The sequence below is a fragment of the Dendrobates tinctorius genome, unplaced genomic scaffold (assembly GCF_039654945.1).
Source record: "Dendrobates tinctorius isolate UK_male_01 unplaced genomic scaffold, ASM3965494v1 ptg000326l, whole genome shotgun sequence".
Classification (NCBI taxonomy): domain Eukaryota; kingdom Metazoa; phylum Chordata; class Amphibia; order Anura; family Dendrobatidae; genus Dendrobates; species Dendrobates tinctorius.
This window is the reverse complement of record NW_027361993.1, coordinates 10,164,488-10,179,713: the sequence shown is the minus strand read 5'-3', so window position 1 is coordinate 10,179,713 and position 15,226 is coordinate 10,164,488. Positions and strand designations below refer to the sequence as shown.

Genomic DNA, 15,226 nt, shown 5'->3' with positions numbered 1-15,226 from the left:
AACTGTACCCTAAGGATTCTCCACAAAAGTCCTCACCAACTGCCTCAACAAAGAGAGAAGCCTTTTGTTTGGTGTCCTAGGAATCCTAAATAAAGCTAACACATTAGTTTCCCAAGTGGGCATTTCATATCAAAAAACAAAGACTTCCCCAGGGAAGATAGATTCTTAGGCACCCAAGTGACGTGAGATATAAACCTGCCACATGCTATACAGTACCAGGCTATAACATTTGTCAGAACCTTATATATTAACCATCTACACTGAGTTGGAAGTGTCCCTGCGTGATATGAAGATGATTGGGCCTCCTGCACATTGATGTTGGTTTTAATAGGCACCTGCTGATTCCCTCGTTGGTGTAGACTCGCCCAGGCGTCTCTCTGCCAGCACGACCACAGACATGATCATGAATTACATACAATCCATAACGCAGAGTGTTTGTGGGTTTTTTTTTGCTAGGGGAAAAAAAATGTGAAAGTAGAAACTTTCTGAATTTAAAACTTAGCTCTTCAGAAAAAGGAGAACCAGCCTTTAGGATGTCAGGGAACGTCATCACATGTAATTGGAGGGGGGATTTATAAATATTATTGATAAAAACTCATTCATATCTTAGAGTCAACCCAGTTCCCAATACTGATCCATCCTTGACCCTCTGTCCATCACTATCGCCGATGCAATTCATTGAGGTTGTGATTGTGCAAGTGCTGTCGTCGCCTGTTCAGGTTGACAGTGTTCCTCTCATGGTTGGCATTGTCTAACGTGACGCCATCAAAGCTGTACTGAGTGTAAGGCATGAACTGTCTAAAGATGCTGACGCTGCCATGCCAGAACATTGGTTGGGGAAGATGACCCACAATGCGCCAATCTTTTGATTGCGGGTCAAAAGCCTCCACTACATCGGAGAGTTCAAATGTGTTGTCATATCCGCCAGACACGTAAAGTTTTCCACCCAACGCAGCCAGGCTCCCTCCAACGTGTACCTGAAATTATAGAGCATCACACCATTAATGGCAGTAGGAGGTTACAGTCAGTCATTAAAACAACTCCCACCCCTCACAAAAAGGCAAAAACATAAGAAGTTGAGCCTAACAGCTTCATGAGAGTGAATAGAGCCTGACCACATACACCTGTTCTATAGTAATCTGTATAAGTGACAGGATACAAACAGAAAAAAAAAACCCTTTTATTGGTTGTGGTTGGCAAAGATCTTACAGTGTAGACTAACTTACCATTACATTATAGAGGGTTTCTACTTTGACATCCCCCACTGATCTGTTAACTGAATAGGGCTCTTAGAAGTGCTGCAGTCAGTTCTTGATTTACTAGGCAGAGCCATACTTGTGGCTGTGCCTGGTATTACAGCCTGTCTCCCAGACTTTAATAGGAAGCAACTGTAGTACATTAGTATAACAACAGGCACTTGTACAAGTATGGTGCAGTACGCCATTAACAAGGCAGCACTTACTAGGTCAGCAGGAGAAAATGTCAGTCATGAACCCCCCCCATCGGTCTATCCTTAGGAGAGGCCACTTAATTAAAATTACCCGATAGAACCCTTTACAAGTGAATCTGTCAGCAGGTTTTTGCTGTGTAATTTGAGCACCGTAGTATAGCAGCAGAGTCCCTGAATACAGCAATGTGTCACTTACTGGGATGTTTTGCATTTTAATCACTAGGAGATTATTATGACAAGACAAGTTGGCATGTGCCTCCTAGTCCAAACCCACCCCCAGCACTGATTAGCAGCCCGTGGTCAGCATACAATGTGCACAGAAAGCAGTGGTGTGCGGGGTTATATACAACTTCACAACTGAGCTCTGCAGCAGGGAAAATTGCGACTATCAAAACTGCTGCACCCAGGAATCACATAGCTGGAATTGGGGTCTTTGTCACCACCTCATGCTGCTATCATATTACATAGCAAAAACCTGTGGACAGATTCCCTTTAATTTAATCACTTCATGAAGATATAAATCAAAGTAGTGAAATGGTTGTTACTTGTGTGCATATAATCTTGTGCCAAGTAGAACAATGAGGTGTATGATTTAATGGACCAGTCACTAAGCAGCTTATGCCAGTCTGGCATAAATATCACCCGTCATGCACCCAAACCTCTGATGAGCAACCTATGGGAGCTTTCTGCTTTCTCCACTTTCTCTCATTGTGTGTGTGCACATGTGTGTTCATAAATATATTTTCTTATTCTTTTAAACACCTACTAATACATTATAGTGATGGACAATACATCACCTGCTTCATAGGAGGTATTTTATTCCATTCATTCTCCAGCGGACTGTATACATCCACTTCTGCTGAATCATCTCTGTATGAAAGGAAATAAATAGATCAGAAAACCAGGAACAGAATGAGCAGTACTTGGCTGGGGTCTGGCTAGACATTTAGTAGTGCTTGGTGAAACCCTTCAGCCTTGTATACTTGGCTCAGCCATTCGTGTTATTTTAAAGCACCACTCCAGTGGGGTTGTTTTGTCAGCGCTGGCCAGAATCACACTCTACTAACTCGATTCTTTGCAGAGGCCGTCCACGCCGGGTTCAGATGGACGTTCTTCACAGTCCACAATGTCTGGACTGAGTGCTGGTCTCCGGACCGAATTTCTCCAGCTTGATATATACACTTACGAGGATGTTTATTCAGATCAGAAGACCTGAGGACAGTAGTCCAGGCATTGCAGGCCTTGTATGCACCATGAAAAAAGGTCATCTGAAGAGTAGAAGAACCCAGGGGTGACCCACTAATTCTCATCAAGTAGAAACTTCAGTCATCTTCCCCTTTTCTTATTGTTTCTCACCTGCTATTTTAAATACTATTTTTCAATTTTCTTTAGTATCTGGTCGCTTTTCTACCTTTAGAATAAACTTCATGCATCAATTTCTCTGCTTGCTGTCTGTAAACAGGAACTTTCCTGCCGGACACTGAGACAGATCTAATACTTAAAGCTGAGAAATTGCCACAATGTATCCAGTCTGGAATATTTGATGTGGGCTAAACAGCGTGCCCTCCAGAAGAGATGTGTGTAGCTGCTCACAATGTATAGTTCAGAACTATTAGTCCAGCATAGTTTTAGCTCCTCATTCACTCACATCCAGCAGAGATCTTACAAATGGAGAGTATTTAAACAATGTAGAGTAAACTGCTATAATATTCTAATGTAAAATTTGAAAATCCCAACTGGTCCAGTTTACTTCCCCCCAAAATTAGAAATGTGAATGTAGGCTTCCTATACCATAGGGAAAACAACAAGCTATGCGCGACTGCTACTCAACGGTAATACAGCTTGGCATGAGAAATGGGTAGGAATATGCTGGCACAGAAAAATGATGCCACTTTTAGAAGTGAAAGTGGCGGGCCAGACCAAACGCATTCGGATGTTATCCAGCCAGGCAGGAACCCGATCCTGCAGATATTTCCCCTGTGTGGCAGGAGCAGGTGAGGAGCATTAGCTGTTACTGGCGGTGGCCTTGGCAGCTGTCATCTTAAGACATGTACTGAAGAATGACATTTAGGAGGCATTAAGGGAAAAAAAAGGAAGCGCGATTTATTTCAACATGGCATAACGCCTGATAGACCTTCTCCAGATCACAGCCCTCCAACATTATATTTAGTGGTATTGTCATTCTCAGCGGTGTTTATGTTCTGGGTGTTTTAGGGAACACTATGTTCTAGGAAAGGGAGGACATTGTTGTCAAGATGGAGTTTCAGCTCCCACGGCTGGCTATATTTACTCTAAGGAAAAACAGGCAGCGCACTTTAACGAGCCGTCCAAAAGACATAGGACACGAACACAAGGCTGCCTGTGTTACAACATGAGCAGTGCAGAACAGGACGCACAGAGTAGCAGCACGTCCAGGAGATCATTTGTCTTGGTGAAGGCATTATGAGCTCAGACATGTATCATGTACTATAAGAAGTGATCCGATCATCTACCTAGGGCTACTTTGCATGCATGGCGAAAGTCCTCAGCTACCAAATAAAATACGCATATAGGGTCCATGGATTCACTCTGGGTAGATTATTATTATTCCAAATGAGGACAAATAGCACCAAACTAGTTTGTCTCATATTGCTGGAGATTTTAGATGCTTTACTTAAAACCAATATTTTGTGCCCAAATAATGGCACACTATTATAAAACCTGGCACATTTTACAACACTGGATTGGGGTGAGGTGTAAATATCTGGTGCGGCGTTTTTGGAGCCAACTTGCCTTCTCTTCTAACAGTCAATTTTGGGGGGATTTTCCTGTACATATAGGATTTTTTTTTTTTTTTTTTTTACAAAGCAAGTCGTAGTTTTGAATGCCAGCATTCAATTTTGCAAATAATGTGCTTAAAAAATAGTGGGTGCCCTATTCACGAGTAGAAATTGAGTCAAACACACAATGTCACCATTTCCATCAGTTTTTGTAGGTTTTGTTTTGCCGGCGATCACTGTGCATTGAAAGTCCTGGTTGGTAAAACATGAAAAAGCTTAGGTTTTTTTTTTTTTATATCAGTTTAGTAGATTAAAAAAATTGGCCTTGTGCCGTCCTTTTCATAACGTTTTCATTTTTCAGTTGATAGATCTGTATGAGGTCTTGCCTTTTTAGGAGTACCACTTTTGGGAATTCTGATAGCTTTGTACTGCAATTTTTGTGGGGGAGGGGGACTCAAAAAAATTAAGATCATGCTTAACTCCTTTGCAACTGGTTGATTTTTTCATTTTGGCAATTTTTTTTTTAAATTCTTCCTTTCTTCCAAGAGCCTAACTTGATTTTTCTGCCAACACAGCTGTATGAGGGCTTGTTTTTTTAAGGGTGGAGGTAGGGACAAGTTTTAGTTTTGAACAGCACCTTTCATTTTACCATACAATGTACTGGAAAATAGGAAAAGAAATCCAAGTGCAGTGAGATGACGAGAGAGCATTTTTCTAGCGCCGCTCCTGTCCCACAGAAAAATCTTGTGACTGCAGCCTCTGACTGGCCGCAAGTCAGAAGCTACGTCATAAGCTCTCAATTCAAGTCATTAGCGCCAGATCGAGGCCATAATGGGGCTCTCATAGACTTGTATAGAGCTGTAACCTCCGGCTCGAGCCATGAAATACTGGAGCATCCGGCATGTTACTAACTACCGGAAACCGACGGAAGCAGCAGTGATAGACGCTGAAGACTAAGGCAGGTAAGTATCAGACTAAGTGCAAGGTCCCTATATTACAAGCACAACTCCAGCCCTGCAATAATAATAATAATAAAAAAAAAAAAAAAATAACATGGTGGAGGGGTGCTTTAATGTCAGTGTCAGATATGCTATAATAGCAAATTACAAGCTTGTATGATAATACATGGACTGTGCCATACTGATGTTACAAATGTGACTCACCTGACAAAATAAATTAATCCATTTAGTGTCACAGTCTTTGGTGCAAATGACCATGGGGGCAAACGCCCGCAGTTTACCAGTGACCACAAGTCAGTCTCGGGGTCATAGCACTGCATGACCATAGTCTCCTTGCCTTCTAGTGATCCTATAGCATAGAGTTTGCCTCGGCAGGAGGTAGTGGAGCAGTTATCCATTGGGTATAACATCGGCCGCAAGGATTTCCAAGAATCAATGGTGTGGTCATAGCACTCAGTGCTGTTTGAGGCAATGACATAAAGGAGACCCTTCAACACTGTTGAGCTGTGGTATTCATGGGGCTTCAGCATTGGAGATACCTCGGTCCATTCATTCACACTGGAATTGTATCTCCAGACACAGTCATAAAGCCTTGACCCATCAGAACCTCCTGAAAAAAAAAAGACAAGTTTTAACGATTTTCTGTGCTTGGTGGTTTAGAAGCCCCATGCAAAAATGTTTCTGCAGTTTTTTCAGAATTTAATTTTTGTTTCCCGTAGTTGTCATATATAAATTCTTTAAAATGTGCAAATCAACAATGAGAATAAAGTTTTGTAATATGTTAAAGCGAACCAGTCATCAGGATTTTGCTCACCAATCTACAGACACTGTCATGTCACTTATAAATTGAACTGCTTGCTAACTTCTGAACCAACTGCTATAGCCAGGAGACTAATAAAGGCCCCGTCACACTAAGCGACTTACCAGCGATCCCGACACCGATATGAAGGTGTCAGGATCGCTGGTAAATCGCTATGTGATCGCTGGTGAGCTGTCACACAGACAGCTTCACCAGCGATCAGCACAGCGATGCCGAGCGCCCGGCATCGCTGGCCATCCTGTAAAAAATAGAATCAAAATAAAAAATATAGTTATTCTCACCTTCTGACGTCGCGTTCAGCCATCCTGCCTCTCTCCACGCTCCGGTCCCAGTGATCCTTTGCGAGAATGACCGCGAGATGTCACGGTCTCGCGGGATAACAAAGTCTCGCGGTCATTCGTGCAAAGGATCACTGGGACCGGAGCGTGGAGAGAGGCCGGAAGACTGCGCGGGACATCGGAAGGTGAGAATAACTATATTTTTTTACACCTGATCGCTGGTCTCCCGCCTGTCACACACAGCGATGCGTGCTGGCCAGCGGGAGACCAGCGACCAAAGAAATGTCCAGAGGTTTCTTGCAGCGATCAGCGATACCGGCAGGGGGGGCCGCTCGCTGATCGCTGTCACACACAGCAATCTCGCTGGTGAGATCGCTGTTATGTCACAAAAGTTGTGACTCAGCAGCGATCTCGCTACCGAGATTGCTTAGTGAGACGGGGCCTTAGGCCGCGACTTGGCCATGGCTATAGCAGTCGGTACAGAAGTTAGCGACATTTAGGTGGTAAACATACACTTTTTCATTCCTGCTATACCATGTATGACTATCTGGATTAAAGGGATATAATCATTCAAAGTTTGAAAATTAGGTTTTTTTTACATTTTTACATATATATATATTTTTTTTTTTTTTTATAAACATAACCTAAATTTACCATTATCATAAATTATAATGTGCCACGAAAAAAGAATTTCAAAAACACTGGGATTTGTTGAAGCGTTCCAGTTATCACCACAAAGGGACACTGGTCAGAATTTTAAAAAATTGGCCTCGTCACTAAGGGACTAAATTAAACAGCAGCACAGCCTAAGTTGGTGAAAAACTCCCTTAAACTGGCTATAGATCGTATTCCTTATATAAAAATCTGAAAACTGGGGCAGCCCATCCAAAATTGATGAGAAAAAAAAAAAAAAAAAAAAAAGACCCTTTATTCACCCAAACCACCTACGTTTCAGCTATCTTTGTAGCCTTTATCAAGCAGTATACAGTCAGACAACCCAAGAACTGCCCTGACAGCATGAGTCCATCTGACGGACTGCATGGGAAAACAGTAAGCAGAACCACTACTGTAGAGAAAAGCGATGAAAGCTGTGGTCGTTATTGCAGAGATTCAAAAATAGCAAGGAAGGGGAGACAAACTGCTATATCACCACCTTCTTTGGGTGCTTCTACATTTTATGAACAAAGCTTGGGGAGAGGGTTGATAATTTATCTAAGGGTGCAGTCAGATGGCCGTAAAATATGGACAGCGATTGCTTTGCAGTGGACAGACGGGCCGGTAGCTCTCCCGACTAGAGCGTGAAAACTGCATAGAAATACATGCCGTCAGGTCAGGAGAGCTGCTGTCCAGTCCAAGCACTGCTATGGTCATCCATGTTACACAGCCGTGCGACTGTGCCCTGAAGCTCATTCCTAAGGGTGTGTGCACACGCTGCAGATTCTGCTGCGGGTCCGCAGCAGTTTTTGCTGTGGTGTACAGTACCATTATTCCCTATGGGAATAAAAAAACCGCAGTGCACACGGTGCAGATTTTTCAGCGCGGTTTTCCTGCGGTTTTGAAACCGCAGAAAGAATTGACATGTCAATTCTTTCTGCGGATTCCGCTGCGGTTTGCCATCTCCTCCATTGTGGAGATGAAAAACCGCAGGGCAGAACCACAGGCCAATCCGCAGGTCTTTTTACCTGTGAATTATACCAAATCCACACCCCAATCCGCAGCATGTGCACGTACCCTTACACGTGATTTAATTGTGGAAATTTTCTGCACTGATTCCCCAAAGCCAAAACAACGTGTGATTATAACCCTATTGAGAGCTTTCAATAATTGAAGGGCACGGTAAAATTAAGGTCACAAATGATGCAAAATACACATGGAAATGGAGAGGTTTAGTAAACTGATTGATCAGCAAGTGTTTGTCAAGCAGAGGAGGTTTGTTCTGCAGCAGAATGGACCCGTTGTGTGTGACAGTGGCTGAGCCCCTCCACTCTTCCATATCTAACTGGTAATTATGAGCAAGCCATATGGGCTCCTGTGTGTCCCCGCACCTGCTGCTCCCACTCTCCGGGGAGAGTGATGTCATTTTCTACCAGTCATATTGTTATTAATAGACCCTTGGGGGGGGGCGGCAAGCACACAAGACAATTATACACAGGGCCGAGCTCTGAACACCACCAGGACTCACTACACACAACAGGTACTCCTACATTTCAATGCAAAAATGGCAGCATGCAAGGATAAAAAAATAAGAGTTAATATGCAAGGATTTTCAATAAACCAATGTGTTATCTATATGGCTGGGATATGCATGCCTCCTCCTCACATAATCTGCCCCCAGAGAGGAGGAGTTAATCTATACATCTCTAGACAGTCTGGTGGTCATCTCACCAGGTTGAGATGTTCTATATATGTGCCAATGGCCCACAAATAAGAAAGAGCAGCAAAACATTAAAAATCTGCTCTATATGCTGTCAGAAATGGACAAATCCCAGGTACTAAGCCGTGTTGTTATTGCCAAGGCTATAGTATTTACAAACATGCCAATTTCTGTGGAAGAAGGGGGAGAGGGGATTTCAAAATTCCCTGGCACTGGTAAGAGTTTATAGCAGAGAAAAAAAGATCCAGGTCATCTTATGGTAAACCGCTCATAAATATAACCACTCTTCTATTAATCATATGACACTCAAGCCATTACACACAATGGCCGACACGAATCAATCTCTGGGTGCCACTTTATTGGCACACTATCAGTGGAAATGATTTATTATGCCAGCCATGAGGGCAAGATAATGTGTCACATGGGCTGCGCACACCTACGTCTGTGATAAACATGGACAACCTCTATCTATACTATTATTTCTAAACACTTTTTCGGTGATTCCTTTGTATCCCCGTTCATACTGCACCCACACACACACAAATGATGCATCATTTGAAAGGTAAACTTGCCCCTTCAGCAAGAGCCAAACAAACCACACATCCAAGATTTTATCACTAAATACAGTTTAAACATTCATTTTCATAAACCTGCAGAAAGACACAATGACCTGCAGGTGGCACCTCAACCGGAAGACATTTTTTGGCCTCTACTTATCAAAACAATTTATTGTATTACCAATCTACATATATAAAAACCTGTCTGTGTTCATCAGCTCATGAAATATATTTACATTTGACCAGCTTGCTTTTTCTGAAATTGCCTGCACCCCCGACGACCAATGTGCGAAAATGTCGCACCGGCCAAGCTAGTGTTTCCTAATTGTAAAATAACATCTATACTCTCCCCTGGTGTCAGCGCCATTGGCACTGGCTCTCCCAGGGATTGTGTGACTTAAAAATCACACGATCCCCAGGAAAGCCAGTGCAGACCCAGGTCGAACAACACAGACACCAGAGGCAAGTATAGGTGTTATTTTACAGGAAGGAAACACAAGGATTGAGAAGGGGTAGTTTGAGTAGTGGATAATCACTTTCAAGAATTGGTAAGTTTGGCCAGTTTTGTCTAATGTATATAATAAGCACCAATCCCAGTTTTTTTTTTATTTCACCGCCATAGTGGTGTCACTAATGCAAGTTTCCTCCACCTAGTATTTACATTCTCATTAAGGATGTCATGTTTTAGACAAGAGTTGGCTGAATGTCCAATGAGATAAAAAAAGAAAGCAAGCCACCATGCCAAATTATTTGTTGTGTTGTTAGAGGTCTGACATCTGGCAGTGACTTATTCCTCCATCTACGAAGAACACACGCATGCTAGGCCAAGTCGAGTGCATAGGAATAGCTGTCGGCCACACAGGCGCTTCACCAACAGCTAACTTCTATGCCCAATTTAAGGGATCGGTCATCTGGGCAAAAATAATATCTTTGATCAGGCACTAATCACCCACTATACCACCCCTTCAATGTAAAGCACTGGTCTTCCTTGTCACGTCGGGTTCCTTGTTATCAAGACTCAAAGTCTGCAAACGTTCCTATAGCTGCAAATAAAATGGATTCATTTACATCTGGTCCAGGCTGTTTATTCAATAGTTTAGACTTCCTGGGCTATTAATACACCAGCGCTTGATCAGACAGGAGTTGCCGAGCAAGTGTGCAGAGCATGAACCCATTTACCCCAATAAGGAGCCCGCCCAACGCAGGGAGAAAGGTGCAAATCACTGATGTGTAGATTAGGAAATGAAAGATAATGTTATTAAGACTCATGCACGCAGCAGAATATTACTGAGCCAGTGTCTGTGTGTCATCTTATGAAATCACCTACTTACTGGATGCCCTGTATGTAAAGTTGCCTACGCTATTCCAAAATATATATATATATATATATATATATATATATATATATATATATATATATATATATATATATATATATATATATACACACACACTCACTGGCCACTTTATTAGGTACACCATGCTAGTAAGGGGTTGGACCCCCTTTTGCCTTCAGAACTGCCTCAATTCTTCGTGGCAGAGATTCAACAAGGTGCTGGAAGCATTCCTCAGAGATTTTGGACCATATTGACATGATGGCATCACACAGTTGGCGCAGATTTGTCGGCTGCACATCCCTGATGCGAATCTCCCGTTCCACCACATCCCAAAGATGCTCTATTGGATTGAGATCTGGTGACTGAGGAGGCCATTTGAGTACAGTAAACTCATTGTCATGTTCAAGAAACCAATCTGAGATGATTCGAGCTTTATGACATGGCGCATTATCCTGCTGAAAGTAGCCATCAGATGTTGGGTACATTGTGGTCATAAAGGGATGGACATGGTCAGCAACAATACTCAGGTAGGCTGTGGTGTTGCAACGATGCTCAATTGGTACCAAGGGGCCCAAAGAGTGCCCAGAAAAAATTCCCCACACCATGACACCACCACCACCAGCCTGAACCGTTGATACAAGGCAGGATGGATCCATGCTTTCATGTTGTTTACGCCAAATTCTGACCCTACCATCCGAATGTCGCAGCAGAAATCGAGACTCATCAGACCAGGCAACGTTTTTCCAATCTTCTACTGTCCAATTTCGATGAGCTTGTGCAAATTGTAGCCTCAGTTTCCTGTTCTTAGCTGAGAGGAGTGGTACCCAGTGTGGTCTTCTGCTGCTGTAGCTCATCTGCCTCAAAGTTCGACGCACTGTGCGTTCAGAGATGCTCTTCTGCCTACCTTGGTTGTAACGGGTGGCAATTTGAGTCACTGTTGCCTTTCTATCAGCTCGAACCAGTCTGCCCATTCTCCTCTGACCTCTGGCATCAACATGGCATTTCCGGCCACAGAACTGCCGCTCACTGGATTTTTTTTCTTTTTCGGACCATTCTCTGTAAACCCTAGAGATGGTTGTGCGTGAAAATCCCAGTAGATCAGCAGTTTCTGAAATTCTCAGACCAGCCCTTCTGGCACCAACAATCATGCCACGTTCAAAGGCACTCAAATCACCTTTCTTCCCCATACTGATGCTCGGTTTGAACTGCAGGAGATTGTCTGACCATGTCTACATGCCTAAATGCACTGAGTTGCCGCCATGTGATTGGCTGATTAGAAATTAAGTCTTAACACACAGTTGGACAGGTGTACCTAATAAAGTGGCCAGTGAGTGTGTATATATATATATATATATATATATATATATACATACACACACACACATTTATACACATACACCGGTCTGACAAAGGTCAAAAGGACACGATCAGCCTATACACTTGCAATAGATGAGTCCCATGCACCACTCTGTTGTTCGTGCACAATTGGTGGACTGCTCCACAAAGTTGTAGTAATACAGAGAATCCAGTAAGCAGACGTCCTCTTGGTAACTTGATTAGTACAGAAGAATCACAATGTTTCGGCTGTGCAGGGCCGATGCATCTCTCTCCCCTTTTAGCTTGATAAATGCCCTGCACAGCTGAAATGTTGCGATTGTTCTGTACTAATCAAATTACCAAAAGGAGGACGCCTGGTGCCCTGGATTACTCTTTCAGCCTATATAGATACATTTCATGCATGGGTCAAGCATATACCCTGCACCAAAATACATAAATGCACCCTTTCATACCAATTGTAATTAACGGGCCACTTAAGGCCCCGTCACACACAGCGATCTCGCTAGAGAGATCGCTGCTGAGTCACAATTTGTGACACAACAGCGATCTCACCAGCGGGCGCTGGGCGTCGCTGTGCTGATCGCTGGTGAAGCGGTCTGACATCTCACCAGCGATCACATAGCGATTCACCAGCGATCTTGACACATTGATATCATTGTCAGGATCGCTGGTGAGTCGCTATGTGTGACTCCAGCCTTAAGCTGGAGTCACTCATAGCGACTCACCAGCGATCCCGACAATGATATCAATGTGTCAGGATCGCTGGTGAATCGCTATGTGATCGCTGGTGAGCTGTCAAACAGACAGCTTCACCAGCGATCAGCACAGCGACGCCCAGCGTCGCTGTGTTCGTTAGTTACCAGCTCCCTGCATCAGCGCGCTGATAACTAACGTACACATCGGGTATCTAAGGGACGCCCGTCCCTTGGATACCCGATGTGTACGTTAGTTACCAGCAGATCGCTGGTCTCCCGCCTGTCACACGCAGCGATGCTTGCTGGCCAACGGGAGACCAGCGACCAAAGAAAAGTCCAGAGGTTTCCCAGAGCGATCAGCGATACCGGCAGGGGGGCCGGTCGCTGATCGCTGTCACACACAGCGATCTCGCTGGTGAGATCGCTGTTGTGTCACAAAACTTGTGACTCAGCAGCGATCTAGCTAGCGAGATCGCTATGTGTGACGGGGCCTTTAGGCTCATCTTGGCCTGATAATGAGCACCGATTAACTATGGACTAGTCTGTCAACAGTTGCTTACCAGTCTGTTTACATGAGCTGACAAAATCTAATGGGAACAGAACAATCATTAACAGGGGTTTTCTGATTTTGGAAAACCCACTCCTCAGCTAGAGTTTTCTTTTCACACAAACTATACTTTCCTCACCCTCCCTGGGTCCAGCATAGTCTCTGCAGCTGCTTACGGCATCTGAAATTGTCTGCAGCACTGACAGAACGTCAATATCGCTGCAGCCAATCAGCTCAATAGCTTTGCCAGAGTTGTCGGCAGGAACTGCTGAGCTCAGTGACTGGATGCAGCGTCATCGACTTGACGTCAGTACTGCAGAAAGTAACAGACGCCGGGAGTAGAGACAGACTCAGCAATGAAACTGGAGAGGAGTTTTCCCAAAGCCAGAAAATCCCTTTACTACCATGTTTGTCCCCATCCAGCATCACACCATCAGTAGCACATTTCCTGTTTACATTGGATGATGTGCTGCTGATAGCGGTGATTTTTAGGCTGATCACCCATCTAATAAGGATTTTGCTTGTTCATGGAGTAATTTGGGATTAAATTGGATTGTCTAAATGTAGTGTGTGGGATCTATGTTTTGGAGGGGTGCACTCCTCTTTCTGCAGATTACACCCACCATAGGAGACATCTCACCTGTGACATACATGTCGTTGCCCAGCGCGGTGATGCTGTAGCCACCACCCAGGTGATCTGGGAACTCGGCCAGGTACCTCCACTGCCCGGTGTGTGGGTTATAACAGTCCACAGTGACCAGCTCATCACAGTCTTGGTCGCAGCCGCCGACCACCACCAGGATTTCTGCCAGGCCGGTGGATGGCCGGGGTCTCATCCGCTCGCAGGGCTGGTCGTGCCGGTCGTACTCACTGGACTGGAAGGCTCGGGCTTCACCGATGAGTCTGAGACACGAGGGGCTGTAATAGACCAGGGGGTCGCTCTCCACATGGGCCAGCAGGTAGAAGCGGCGGATGAAGGGCAGGCGGACGTGCTGGAACAGCTCGGACCAACGGTGCTGTCGGTGGGGCAGGTCGGCCCGGACCCAGCGCAAGACCATCTGGTAGGCGGTCTCCTCCTTGTCCACGCACAGCCGGTCGTCCGTGATGTACTCCAGCATCCGCTGCCATGGTAACCGCTCCAGCTCCCGAGCCTGCGCCAGCTGTGCCATGTGCGCCAGGATGAAGCGCTTGGTGCTCTCCGCCAGGCTGCGGCAGGCGTAGGCCTCGGCGAAGTCCTGGATCTCCAGGCAGTTGCTGACATCCAGCTGCTGCTCCAGGTAGGCGCAGCACGCGTCCTTCACCGACGGAAACTGCAGGAGGTCGGCGGCCTGCAGCAGCGGCTCCACGTTCTCCCGGGTCACCGTCACCCTCCCGGTGTAACAGAAATCCAGCAGCAGGCCGAGGATAGGCCCGGTGACGTGGTGCAGCTCCACCCGCTCCGCCTGGCTCTCCTTCAGTGTCCCGGCGAACATGGCGCGGAAGTAGGTGCTGGCGGCAGCGAGGACTGTGCGGTGACACGGGAAGTCATGGCCGCCGGCGCTCAGCGTCATGTCGAAGAACTTCTGCTCCGTCCGGAGCTCATTGATGCCGCGCAGAAGGTGCAGGGCGTGAGAGGAGTCAAAGAAGGGAAGAGAGGAGTCTGCCGAGCCCGGGGGCGACGAGGAGGAGAGGAGCGCTCTGTCCATGGTCAGCGCCGGATCATCTGTGGAGAGAGAGACCGTGATAAGAGGACGCTCACCGGCTAGAAACTACCTCACACGTGGCCGCCATCTTTTGCCGGAAAGTAATACAGTCAGTTGTTGCCCAGGGAAACCAATCAGAAACCATCTTCCATTTGCAATCCTTCCATGAGAGCATGAAAGATAGAAGAGGATTGGTAGGGCCAAAGCCACCCACCAATCAGAAACCAGCTTACATATACACTTCTACACTGGGAGAATGAAACCTAGAAAATCATTGGTTGTCAGAAACCAGCTTACGTTTGCAACTCTTCTCCGAGAGAAAGAAAGCTAATAAATGATTTGTTGTCAGAGCCAAAGCTTCTATTGAAGGCTAGAAAATTATTGGTGGCTTTTCCCCTGACAACCAATCAGAAACCATCTTATGTTTGCA

The 15,226-nt window shown here is 45.2% G+C and overlaps 2 protein-coding genes across 2 annotated transcripts in view; one reads left to right on the top strand and one right to left on the bottom strand.

The window, feature by feature from the left end:
• Positions 1–172: 172 nt before the first annotated feature.
• KLHL21 (kelch like family member 21) lies at positions 173–14,799 on the bottom strand. Its single transcript, XM_073561733.1, has 4 exons — positions 13,755–14,799; positions 5,373–5,778; positions 2,248–2,320; positions 173–977 (listed from the first exon to the last, which is right to left on the bottom strand). The coding sequence occupies exons 1-4, from the start codon at positions 14,797–14,799 to the stop codon at positions 660–662; spliced, it is 1,842 nt and encodes a 613-aa protein (XP_073417834.1). The 3' UTR covers positions 173–659.
• PHF13 (PHD finger protein 13) overlaps positions 14,776–15,226 on the top strand; it is a 65,622-nt gene continuing 65,171 nt past the window's right edge. Inside the window, exon 1 of the mRNA XM_073561734.1 lies at positions 14,776–14,897. Within this exon, the coding sequence (XP_073417835.1) occupies positions 14,798–14,897 (100 nt within the window). The 5' untranslated portion in view covers positions 14,776–14,797. The remainder of the gene's footprint in view (positions 14,898–15,226) is intronic.